General features: G+C 41.3%; 1 protein-coding gene across 3 annotated transcripts; it reads left to right on the top strand.

Annotated features, from left to right (window-relative positions):
- The first annotated feature begins 635 nt into the window (after positions 1-635).
- ZDHHC4 (zDHHC palmitoyltransferase 4) lies at positions 636-12288 on the top strand. 3 transcript variants are annotated; one of them, XM_010965802.3, is made up of 8 exons: positions 636-780; positions 1257-1420; positions 2060-2183; positions 2951-3024; positions 3522-3700; positions 5026-5151; positions 6417-6661; positions 11952-12288. In XM_010965802.3, exons 2-8 carry the CDS (start codon positions 1362-1364, stop codon positions 12237-12239), a joined length of 1095 nt encoding a protein of 364 aa, XP_010964104.1. In that variant the 5' UTR covers positions 636-780; positions 1257-1361; the 3' UTR covers positions 12240-12288. The 3 variants fall into 3 exon arrangements, with proteins under 3 accessions (XP_010964104.1, XP_045359919.1, XP_010964107.1); XM_045503963.2 differs by lacking the exon at positions 636-780 and adding an exon at positions 799-863; XM_010965805.3 differs by lacking the exon at positions 636-780 and having other exon boundaries at positions 1289-1441.
- Positions 12289-13029: the final 741 nt, after the last annotated feature.

Raw genomic sequence — 13029 nt, 5'->3', positions numbered from 1 at the left:
ACAGAAATTTCCCCTCAAAGGGAGCACAGGCCTGGCTCAGTTACAGACAGGTTTTCAGAGGCATCGAAAATAGACCGGTCTCAGCAGATTCATAGGCTTACAGAGCAAAGAACACTCCACAGGGGACTTCCTTCTCAACGTTAAGTTTGGAAGCAGCTCTTTTGACCCCAGGTTCAACTATCATTACACAGCCCTCCTTCTTATCTCCAGGTTTGTAGTCAAACAACTGTCATGCTCCCGGGGCAGGATGTTCAGAGCTGTTCCGAGACAGCAGGAGCAAAGATACAGAAAACGGTTCAGATAGGTCCCAACGGTGTGATTGGCAGAAAGCAAAGCAAACTCTGTCCACCACGAAGACACAGTGTACGAGCCCCGAGGTGTGAGCCCCCGGTGCTCGGCCGGAAGCTCGGCCCTGACTGGGCTCTACCCAGGCCGCTAGGCGGCTCAGTCCGCATCACAACCCCGGCGTCCTCGCCAGCACCAAGCCTAGGACGGTATTTTTGTAAGCTTTCTGGCAAAATCTCTCTACTCTATAAAGCTGGACCTCCCAGCCGTCATACTTGACTACGGTCGGAGGAGCCAAACCGGGAAACAAGAGACATCCATGAGCGCGAAGAACTTCAGCCGCTGGCCCCATTCCCTGCGGCCGTCCTATGCACTTCCGCCGGAAGTCGGCCTGGCTGTCCGCGACGCACGATGACGTCACGGGTCCGCCGGAAGTCTGGGGACGCGCCCTAGAGGCGCAGGCCTGGTGCAGCTAGAGGTTGGCCCATCCCAGCGGTAAGTCCGCCTCCGCTGGTTTGTTAGACGCCTCGGCTGGCCCCGGGGCTTTCGTCTCACAGTGTGACCCGCCCTTCTTTCTTGTGTGTGGATACAGCCCCACCTCCACCCTGCTCGGGACTCAGGCACCTCCCGGTGTCCCCTCCTATCGTTCTGCTCCCCACTCCCCACCCCGGTTTCGGCTCCGGGGCAAAGCTCCCGCCAGGCCCGCCCGCTGGGATCTTCCGGCAGAATAGCCTCAGGGATGCCCTTCTATCGGATCCCCAGCATGGGCTCCCCAGGCAGAGGGATAAATACCGAAATCCAAGGCTCCCGGGTTATTTCTTCCCAATTAGCTTTTTCTCCTGATAATCTTATAATCCCGTTCACCCTGCGGGGTCTCAGCACCCCCCGACTTCCAAATTCCTTTCCACAGTGTATTCTGCCCCTGACTCCTAGCCTGTCATATTATGAGTGTTGAATTGATGTCTCTGCAGCCAGATCCAGCCTCCTAGAGGAACCATGTCTTCTGCACCTTTGGGTGCCAGCTGTTGTGCCAGGCACGCGCCGCTGCACAGGAGATGACGTTAAATTCCCCATGAATGTTCGGAGGAGGAATACCAGAGCTGCCGGCTGAAAACTATCCAAACAAAAGAAATATGTAGGCACCCTGAATCACCTCGTGAGAATTGCTGCTCTTTGTTTCCTCTGTCCTGTCTTGTGAAGAGTTTCTAGTTTGGTTATCTCAGTTGGAAGTCCCGCCCAGCATCATAGCTGCTAAGGTCAAAAGTACCTGTTTCCAGTTTCTTAATTCAGGCCTGTGTGTTGCCTCTGGATCCTCTGGGTGATCCCTGATTGTTGTGGTCTCTGTCCTGGAGGAATGTTTCATAGGACACCTTGCCTGATCCCGACCATGGGTTCCTGACTGCCTCTAGTGTATGCTTGTTCCAGTAGCATTGGCAGCAGATTCTTTTGAGTACATTTTGTATCAATGTCTTTGTGAATATTTTTATTTAGGAAAGTAAAAGAATTATTTATCGCTGGGAGAGGGAAGGCAGATGCATTTTGCATATTCTTCTCGCTTATTTTGGAATTTGCAGGCAGGAGATGCCACAAAGCAGACCACGTGGTTTGATTAGGAAACTTGAAGGAGAACTAGCTGGGAAGCCCCACTGAGAGGCAGAGTGGGCTTGAAAGTGGGTGAATTCTGTTTGTGGAGCCATTTGGGGAATTGATGTCTGAGAATATGCGTTGGAATATATCCCTCTATAGTAGTCACACTCTTTCTGTTCCTTTGTAGCCCCAGGATGGACTTCCTCTTTCTCTTCTTGTTCTACCTGGCTTCAGTGCTGATTGGTGTTGTTCTGATCTGCATCTGCTCAAAAACGCATTGCTTGAAAGGCCTGGTCGGAAGAGGAACACAGGTAACACTGAGGCTTGGATTTTGAATACCACCAGTCTAAAAGTCTTGTCGGTTTTCTATCAGAATGAAAAAGATGCCATTTTAATTCATTTGTTCACTTGTTCTTTCATTTTTGGCAGTTGTGGTAAATTCGAAATTCTCTCTGTTTTTGTTACTGTTGAAAGTAATCTTTGATAATACTTTCAGAGAAGATAGTATTCTCAAGGTTAGTTATTTTTCTCTGCATGTGATGCCTGTAATTGGGCATGAATGTGAACAGTATCTGCCTGGAGGGGCCTGATGGGTGAGACTAGGGGTGGTATGAGCAGAAAGCTGAACATTGGACTGCCTGCACTCCTCCAGGGATCAAAGTGGGCAAAATTAGGGTGAGCAAGCAGCCTTGGGAAGAGGTTGGTTTGGGAGGGGCCTGGGCTAATGCCCAGTGATCTGGACGTGGACTGTGGAACGTAGGATTGAACCCAAGGCAGGGAAGGGGGTGCAGTTCACACTAGCATTACCGGATTCATCACCTCTGCTCTCCTCCCTTTGTCTGATGACCCTGACTTGGTGCCTTGTTTGGGGTCAGGATGGAAATAGAGGAGTTGGCATCAAAGCCAGGCTGGCTGAGGGAAGCCCTCCTCTTTATTTTCACTTAAATCTCTTTGCTCATAATGCAGCAACACACCTGAACATCACCAGTATTGCCAGCTCAAAGTGAAGCATCTGATTTGTTTGGGAGTAGGGGGAGTGAGAAGTGAAATCGAATCTTTCTCTTTCCTTTCATTTCAGGTATTTTCCTATATAATCCCAGAATGCCTTCAGAGAGCCATGCTAAAATTGCTTCATTACCTCTTCCATACACGGTATTTATATTTCAGAGTTTGAATATTATCTTCTCTGTTTTGATTGATGATTGTTGCTGTCCTCTAGCTTTAAGAAATTCCTTGTTTGTTTCCAGAATGGTGCAGGGAGAGATGCTGGAGGGATCAAGAGCCCCAGGTCCAGAACCTCTGTGCACAGATAATCTGCATTTCCTCTCTGGGGTTTTGACATTCCTAATTTTAAATAAAAATATTTAAAGAATGGGAAGGTATTGACGTGCCTTTCTGTAAGAAGAAATATATACTGATACTGAGACTTCAATTCCCAACAAGGATGGTGAGAATAATAGATACCACTTACCGAGTACTTACTGCGTGCTAGGCACTTTGTGAAATGTTTCACACAATTTCTTATGTAATTCTTCCTGTTCTCTCAGGCCCAGAGGATGTGCTTGTCCCTTGGTTAATCTTCCATAGTGTGGTATGATTTCTTCATGGCACAGCCCCTGTCAACAAGCCACGTACCTATTTCCTTTCAGAAACCACACCTTCATTATCCTGCACCTCATCTTGCAAGGGATGATTTATACTGAATACACCTGGGAAATACTTGGCTACTGTCAAGAGCTCGAGTTCTCCCTGTATTACCTCCTTCTGCCTTATCTGCTGCTGATTGTAAACCTGATTTTTTTCACCCTGAGTTGTGTGACTAACCCTGGTAAGTTGAGGCTCTTAGTACAAAAACCAGTGACAGCTCAACTGTCAGTCTTACTGGTAGCGCTACAAACAGGTAGTGGTCCCTCTAAGGCCTTTTCAAAAGAGTTGATATGTAGAGTTTGCATGATCTTTCAGTTTTGAGTGGTTCCTCATTTTATTTGTCTTTAATCTTCTTTCACAGATTATTTAGAACTACTTAAAATTTTCCATGTATTTTTTTTTAGTTTTTTTGATACTTAATTGTGTTATATATAGAGCTTACAGTCTGCATGACACTATTCCTTTTAAAATTTTTATTGATATTTGCATTATGCCCAGGCATGTGGTCAGTTTCTGTGAATGATCCATGTGTGCTGGAAGAGAGTGTGTATTTCCTAGTTCTTGGGTACAGACAACCATATAAGTCCTCTAAATCAAGATGTTGATTATGTTCAGACCTTTTATATTCATACTCGTTTTTTGTTTGATCTATGACTGAGAGAGGTATGTGAACTCATACTGATGGTAGATTTGACAGATTTGTCCTTCACATGTTTTGAAGCTGTTATGTACTTGTGTGTGTGTGTGTGTGTGTGTAATAGTTAGATATATTCGTATTAGATGTATTCAAGTTTAGAATTGGCATTCTTTCTAGAATCTTTTTTCAAAATATAATGAGTCTTTATGTTACTAGTAGCTCTTTGCTCTCAAGTCTCCTTTGTCTGAAATTAATATTATTATACTCTCTTTTGATTGATACTTGCTTGGTATTATTTTTTCCATCCTTTTACTTTTAAACTTTTCTATCCTTGAAGGACCAAATGTCCATTAATTAATGAACAGATAAATAAAATGTGATACAACTATTCAGTGGAATATTATTCAGCAATAAGAAGGAATGAAATACTTATAGGTGCTTATAACATAGGTGAACCTTGAAAACATTATGCTCAATGAAAGAAGCCAGATACAAAAGACCACATATTGTGTGATTCTATTTATATGAAGTATCCAAGCAAGGCAAATCCATAGAGACACAAAGTAAAGAAGTGGTTGCCAGGGGCTGTGGGATTAGAGAGAAATGGAGAGTGAAGGCTAAAGGGTTTCTTATGGGGGTGATGAAAATGTTCTAAGATTGATTGTGGTGATGGTTGTACAACTCTATGAACATAAAAACCATTGAATTGTACACTCTAAACAGGTGAATTGGATATGGATTATATCTCAGTAAAACTGTTAAGTTAAAAATGAATTATTATAGCAGTTGTAGTTGTATTTTGTTGAGCTGTGTGAACATCCGGTCCACTGCATAGCTCGAAACTAACCCTTGTCTCTCCTTTTTTTCAGGTACCATAACAAAAGCAAACGAATTGCTGCTGCTTCAAGTTTATGAATTCGATGAAGTGATGTTCCCCAAGAACATGAAATGCTCTACTTGTGATTTAAGGAAACCAGCACGATCCAAGCACTGCAGTAAGTCTAACTCCGACCGCTCCATCTCTCCCCTCGCACGGCAGACAAGCGGACTTCGTCTGTAAGAGAATGCTGCACATATCTGGAAACAGAGCTGTTTGACCCCCAGGCATGAGGTGGCCACTGATGGTAGGGGCCCGAGAGTGGTTTCTTTGAGATGCCTGGAGAAGAGGTCTTGTAGATGGGCAGCCTTCAGCTCTGGGCAAAACAGCCCTTCCTTTGCCTCGTGGCAGGACTTGCTGCCCGAGAGACATTTCTGTGGGATGTTGTGTTTGCAGACTTCAGTCCAGGCAGAGCCTACACTTCTGGGGAATGGCCAAGATTCTAGATGAGTGCCATCCAACAAAAATATAATGTGGGCCACATACGTGATTTTTTAATTTTCTAGAAGCCACATTGCAAAGGTGAAAAAGAAATAGGCAAAATTAATTTTAATTCTATGCTTCATTTAACAATATATCTAAAATACCATTTTAACATGTAATCAATAAAAAAATACCACTCATGGGATAGCTTAAATTCTCTTTTCATACTAATTACTTGAAATACCTCAATCGATAGACACTAAGTTTTTGAGGGGGCTAGGTAATTAGGTTTTTATTCATTTATTTTGTAGTAGAGGTAGTGAAGATTGAACCCAGGACTTCGTGCATGCTAAGCACACACTCTACCACTTAGCTATACCCTCCCGCAGATAGACCCTAGATTTTTATTGGACATTCTTGATCTGTGTTTAGATTTCATAAAATTTGCAGTCGTAAGAGCTGATTCACATACCCACGCTTTTGCAGATATTCTTAAAAGTTTTTCAGTGACTGAAGCAGTACCAAAATATCATTGTCCTTTAATATCCACATCTACATTGCCATAGTGGTTCATCTTTACCAGAAGAATTGATATGACTTTAAAGCAAAAGCATCAGCTTTAAAATGATGTCTGTCCAAGTTGAGTAAGCTCACTAACTGTTAAGTCACCTGTTGTTCATGTTGAACTCACAGGAGCACTGCATAAATTGAAAAGTAACTGTAAAGGTATCAGTATCAACAAAGGATCCTTCCTAGTAGCTACGTTTCAAGCGCTCAGTCCCCACATGTGGCTGGTGGTAGTGTACTGGACACTGCAGTTCTAAAAGCTTGGTGATAGCAGCTGCCATTTCCCCCAGCTCATCCTGCTCATGTCAGGTCATGGAACTCTCAGTGGTGTGCATGGTGTCAGTATCCCATCAAGGATCAACTCGGGGTTGTGACTCCCCCTTTTCTGCACAGGTGTGTGTAACCGGTGTGTGCACCGCTTTGACCATCACTGTGTGTGGGTGAACAACTGCATCGGGGCCTGGAACACCAGGTACTTCCTCCTCTACCTCCTGACATTGACGACCTCAGCTGCCACCATGGCCGTGGTGAGCACTGTGTTTCTGGTCCAGTTGGTGGTGGTGTCGGACTTCTACCTGGAGACTTACGTTGATGACCTTGGACACTTCCAGGTTGTTGATACTGTCTTTCTTATTCAGGTAATTAATATTCAGGTAATTATGTTGTGGACTGTGTTTCTGATATCAAGTTTTAAAATTGGATAAAGGATGTTTATTTTCTCAGTCAAAACATGAAGGCAGTCCTTTTTTAAAAAAAAATCGATATATAATTTTAAAAAATTGATACATAATTTACATACCATAAAATTCACCCTTCTAAAGTATACAGTTCAGTGGTTTTAATATATTCACAGTCACATAACCGTTACCACTATCTAATTTCAGAACATCTCATCATCCCAAAAAGAAACTAACCTATTAGCAGTCGTTCCCCATTCACTTTCTCCCCAGACCCTGGCAACCACTAATTTACTTTCTGTCTCTATGGATTTGTCTTTTCTGGGGATTTCACATAAATGGAGTCATACAATATGTAGTCTTTTGAACTGATTTCTTTCACTTAGTATAATATGTTCAAAATTCATTCATGTAGCATGAATCAGTGCTTCATTCCTTTTTATGGCTAAGTAATATTCCATTGTGTAGATATATCACATTTTATTTACCCACTTGTCAGTTGACAGACATTTGTGTGTTTCTACTTCTTGGTTAGTATTGAGTAATGCTGCTATGATTGTTTGTGTACAAGGTTTTGTGTGGACGTAGGGTTTCATTTCTCTTTGATTATATATAGCTATGAGTGGGATTTCTAGGTCATATGGTAACTCTATTTTTAATCATTTAAGGACCTGCCAGACTGATTTCCAAAATATTTGCATCATTTACATTCCCACCAGCAATCTATGAAAATTCTAATTTCTCTACACTCTTAATAATACTTGTTATTATCTGTTTTTTTGATTATAGCCATTTAATGGGTATGAAGTGATACCTTGTTGTGGTTTGATTTCCACTTAGCCCAACGACGGTGTTGAGCATCTTTTCATGTGCCTATTGGCCATTAGGATATCTTCTTTGGACAAAATTTAGAGAAGCAGCAGCTCATTTTGAAATTGGTTTGTCTTTTATTCTTGTGTTGCAAGAGTCCTTTTTATATTCTGGACATCTGACCCTTATCAGATACATGATTTGCACATATTTTCTCCCATTCTATTGGTTGTCTTTTCATTTTTTTGATAGTGTTCTTTGAAACACAGAAGTTTTTAATTTTGATGTTCAATTTGTTTTTCTTTTTGTTGCTTTTGCTTGAGTGTCATGGCTAAGAAACCATTGCTTAATCCAGGATCATGAAGATTTATACTTAAATATTCTTCAAAGTGTTTTATAATTTAGTTCTTATATTTAGATCTTTGATCATTCTGCGTTAATTTTTATATTTTGTGTTAGGCAGGGTTCTAGATTTATTCTTTAGTTTGTGGATATCCAGTTGTCCCAGCAGCATTGTTGAAAAGACTGTTCTTTGCTCATTGAATTGCTCTGGCACTTTATCAAAAACTAATTTACTGTAATGTAAAAGTTGAAGCCATTCTTTTAAAAATAATTTGATTGCTGCATTTATGGGAAATAACTTATGAGCAATCCTTTTTTTTAGGTAACTGCCTAATTCTTGTTGAGTGTTTTTTTCTCTTTTGTTTCAAAGAAAATAAAATGAGCAAGTGGGATGTAGTCCATGAATGCAGGGTTGGTTCAATATTGGGAAATTGCTTAATATTTTACACCACATTGTTAAGTATAAGGAACAATAATATGATTATTTCTCTAGAAGCTGAAAAGCCTTTCACAAAATTTAACATCCATTATAACAAAAGCACTTCAAAAATAAGAATTGGAGGATATTGTTTTGATATGATAAAACACACCCATGGTCCTAAAGCTGGCATTTTTTTTAACTCTTATTTTGAAATAATTATAGATTCTCAGAAAGTTACAAAGAAATATACAGGAGCCCTAAACTCCTCTCCCCATGCCAAAATCTGTATGCAACCACAGCACAATGCCAAAAGCAAGAAATTGACATTGGCACAATCCATGAAACTGATTCAGATATCCCCAGCTATATATGCATTCATTTGTGTTGTGTGTGTAGCTCTGTGCAGTTTGTAACATGTATAGCTCTGCTTAACCACTGCTACAATCTGTCCAGCATTCGGACTCCCCACGTTAGCCCTGATAGCCACATCCTCCTCCCCACATCCCTGAGGCCTGGCCACCACCAGTCTGTTCTCCACTTGCAGTATTGTGTTACTTCATGATTGTTACATAAATGGAATCATACAGTAGCTTGTGTGATTTTTTTTTTTAAGTGAAAGTAATTTTACTCAGGGAGATACACACTCCATAGACAGAGTATGGGACATCTCAGAAGGCAAGAGAGGCAGCCCCAGAGCTTGGGGTCATCTAGGAAAGTGAGAGCAGCCAGTGATTGTTTTTTTTTCACTCAGCACAGTTTCCTTGAGATCCATCCAAGTGGTTGCATATATCAGGAGTTTATTCCTTTTTACTACCATACAGTATTCCACAGTGTGGATGGACTACAGTTTGCTTACCCAGATACCCTTTGAAGGACATTTGGGTCATTTCCAGTTTTTGGCTGTTAGTGATGAGGCTGCTGTGAACATTTGTTTACAAGTTCCTGTGTGAAAGTAAGTCTTCAGTGTGATTGTTGGGTTGTATAAGTCCATTTTAGGTTTTGAAAAGGAGTAGCACACTATTTTCTAGAGTAGTGGTACCTTTTTACATTCTCACCAGTGGCGGGAGAGGGACTGGTTTCTCTGCATCCTTGCCAGCATTAGCATTACCACTAATTTTCATTTCAGCTGGTCTGATAGCTATGTCCTGATACCTCATTGTTGTCTCAGTGTTGAGTAGTTTTTATTCTTACATTTTCGCCAATTATGTAAATTTCCAATCATATAACAGAGTGACTACCCACATACCTTCCACCTAGATTTGAAAATTGTTAACATTTTAATCTGTTTTCTTTCTGTATTGTATGTATATTTTTATTATTTTTACATTAGAAATAAGTTGGAGACATCCTGTTGCTTCACCCCTAAATACTTGAGCATGCATCTTTTCAGGATGTCAGCGTTCTCCTACATGTTTACAATTCTGTTGTCCCATTCAAGAAAAGTACTAATAAATCTACATACTCTCTAGTCCATTCAAATGTCTCCATTGTTTCAAATGAATCTTTTATAGCTCTTTTAACTCCTTGAACCAGATTCCACGTTATAGTTACACATTACATTTAAATGTTCCATGTTTTTAGTTTAAAATAACTCCTCTACTTTTTTTCCCTGAACTTGACATTTAGTTGTCTGGTTGTCTTTTAATGTGTCCCATGCTCTAGATTTTCATTTTCTTAATTGTGTCATCTAATTTTTCTCTGTTCCTTTATATTAGTGTAAACTGGAAGTTAGTTCTAGGGCCTTGATTAGATTTGGGCTAAGTATTTTTGGCAAAAGTGCTTCCAAAGCAGGGATGCGTATTTCATAGTGCATCCCATCAGGTGGGACATAGGATCCGTGAAGCCCGGGTTGATTCATTGGTTTAAGGTGGCGACCACCAATCCTCTCCGCTGGGAAAGTACATTTTCCCCTTTGCAATGGATAATCTGTGTATACAGTTTTGGACTCTCTTTAGGATAAATTCCAAAAAATAGAAGACTGGATCAAAGATTGTCAACACGTGTAAGTCCTTTGATACTAATATATATTGTCAAATTCCTTTTTAAAACCTGTCCTTAGAGCATTGTATATGTTCATTTCACTACATCAGAGCAGGCATTGAGCGGGCCTGGGGGTGGGAAGTGCTTCTAGTTTGATAGGAAAGTATGGTATACCTTTTTACAAAATTACATTTCATTCAGTACTTTTGATTACTTTCCTTATTTGTCAGTCATTTGTGTATCTGTTTTTGGTGTGAATTGTGTCCTTTAATTATTTATCTATTTGATATTAGAATAACTTTTGATTTGAGGCCTTTATGTAATAATTGTAGTTCATTCTTGTTATATTTGTTTTCTATTTGTGTATATATATATTTTTTGGTATAAAAATGTTTAGATATTCAAATCTTTCTCTTTTCTTTGTAACTTCAGTTAGAAGTTCTCTCTGTCAAGAGTTTTGATAAATATCTACTTCTGCTTTCAAAAATATTGAACTCTTTCAAAATTCTTTATTTTGTCTATTATAAAAAATAAGTTATAAAAATTCAAGACATCCAGAGCTTTTAGGGATGGGGGGATGTGGGGAAGTAAGTGAAGGTAGTCAAAGGGTCCAGACTCCAGCTGTAAGATGAATAAGTCCTGGGGGACGTAACATACAGCATGGTGGCTGTAATTAGCAATACTGTATTGTATTATGTATTTAAAGTTGCTAAGAGAGTAGCTCATAAAAGTTCTCACCACACACACACACACACACACACACATTCTATCTGTGTGAAGTGATGGATGTCTTAACTAACCCTATAGTAATCATTTCACTATATAACATATGTAATCATTATGGTGAATGTTATGTTGTGTACCTTAAACTTTCACAATGCTGTATGTCAGTTATATCTCAATAAAGCTGGAGGGGGAGAGAAAATTTAAAATACCTTGAAAAAAAATAAAATGAAACGAAAACTGGGAATTATACCCTTCCCCTCCCAACAGTTTCACTCCCCAGAAGCAATCATTTTTATAGTTTGGTGTGTCTATTTCCGGTTTTTTCCCCGTGTTTAGATATGTGGCCATACACCTTCACTGAGTTTATTTTCACACAAATAGGATTCCACTGTGATTTTTGCATCTTGTCTTTCTCACTGGGCAATGTATTACCAACATCTTTTCCAAATTAGTACATAGACATTGACCTCATTTTAATGGTGCCTGTTCCGTAGTATGCCTGTCCCAGAGTTTTACTCTTCCTCATGGATAGACATTTAATTTGTTTCTTTTGGGAAGAGGGGCTGTTAAAATCAGTGCACCAGTGAATACCCTTGTATATGTATTTCTGTGGTGTATTGTTTTAGGAGAGAGATTGATCTCCTCTGTCCATCTGGACTTTATGTTGATGCATGAACTAAGATTTATTCCTTTATTTTCTAAATGGTTAACTGGCATAGCGCCATCTCCTGCATATCTTTTCCCTTTCCTTCACTGTACACACTTCATTTAGCTCACATGAAATTCTTGCACGTACTAGAATTTCTTCCTGGGCTGTTTGTCAGTGCTGTTTATGGTTCTGATTTGTGTTTGATGGGTTGGATGTGTTATAGAGGTGGGTGAACTGGGGAGGCAGCTCTGATGTATTTGTGGACAAGACCATGGCTAGTGGGTGCCTAACTGCCTAATGTGCTGTTTCTTCTTTGCTCCCAGTACCTGTTCCTGACCTTCCCAAGAATTGTCTTTCTGCTGGGCTTTGTCATGGTACTGACCTTCCTCCTGGGGGGCTACCTGTGTTTTGCTCTGTACCTGGCTGCCACCAACCAAACCACCAACGAGTGGTACAAAGGTGACCGGGCCTGGTACCAGCATTGCCCCTACATGGCCCAGCCACCATCTGCAGAGCCCCAGGTTTACCAGAACATTCACTCCCATGGGCTTTGGAGCAACCTTCGAGAGATCTTTCTACCTGCTGCACATTATGAGAGAAAGAAGAAATAACAATGGAAGAGTGTAACTGCTTTTTAAATATAGTATGCATTTATTTATACATGTGGATACTTACTTTCTAAGCCTTGCTTTATTTATTTATTTCCTGGTTTCTGCTGTGTTTATGAACCAGCTTTCAGTGGGTAAGGAGGGGAGGGGAAAACTAGTGTTTACTGGGTGCCTAACCCTTGCCAAGTGCCATGCTAATAAATCCTGTGGCAGAAATGCCCCTTCTCATCCTCTGTTCACTCAGCCAGTCGGAAAAGAGCATCTCTGAAGTCCTGGTGCCAATGGAATCAGAGGTGACTTCTCAGGGGCTCCAGTGGACCTTGGTCTCCCACTAGGCTCCTGGACAGGTGGGCCTTATGGCTGTGTTGCCTGTTGTGCAAGGGGGTCTCCGCGACCTGGAGCTGTTCCTGGCTGCGTCCTCTTTGATGTCCTTTCCATCTTTCCCAGGGGAAGGCCTTGGCTTTTTTTCATCTCCTTAACCACACCCAGCATCCTCTACTGGGCCAGGCCACTCTGGAGGGTACTGGGGAGTAGGGACTGTGGGGTAGGGAGGCAGCATTTGTCACAGCAGCCTCGTGAGTTTAGACTAAATTTACTCTTGAAGATAAACGGCTGAGGCCTGAGCCAGGGCCCTCCACCACCACCCCATCCTTTGAAAAGCAAAGTGAACGCAAATGTGCAGGCCTTGAACGCCGTGCAGAGGGAGCACGTGGAGCTTCGGCGGGCCTCCCCGGAGTTGGGGTGGGAGCATAAGACCCCGTGAGCGTTCACCGGTGGGTGTGATACCCAAGTC

The sequence above is a fragment of the Camelus bactrianus genome, chromosome 18, assembly GCF_048773025.1.
Source record: "Camelus bactrianus isolate YW-2024 breed Bactrian camel chromosome 18, ASM4877302v1, whole genome shotgun sequence".
NCBI lineage: Eukaryota > Metazoa > Chordata > Mammalia > Artiodactyla > Camelidae > Camelus > Camelus bactrianus.
The sequence above is the reverse complement of the archived record's forward strand: the minus strand, read 5'-3'. Positions and strand labels throughout refer to the sequence as shown.

What these genes read in the sequence shown, in the direction of transcription:
- ZDHHC4 (XM_010965802.3), top strand. Translation starts at nt 1,362, where the DNA reads ATGTTCGGAGGAGGAATACCAGAGCTGCCGGCTGAAAACTATCCAAAC. An exon ending in TATCCAAACAAAAGAAATAT is followed by an intron (nt 1,421 to 2,059) that starts GTAGGCACCCTG and finishes GTTCCTTTGTAG; the next exon opens with CCCCAGGATGGACTTCCTCT. An exon ending in CATTACCTCTTCCATACACG is followed by an intron (nt 3,025 to 3,521) that starts GTATTTATATTT and finishes ATTTCCTTTCAG; the next exon opens with AAACCACACCTTCATTATCC.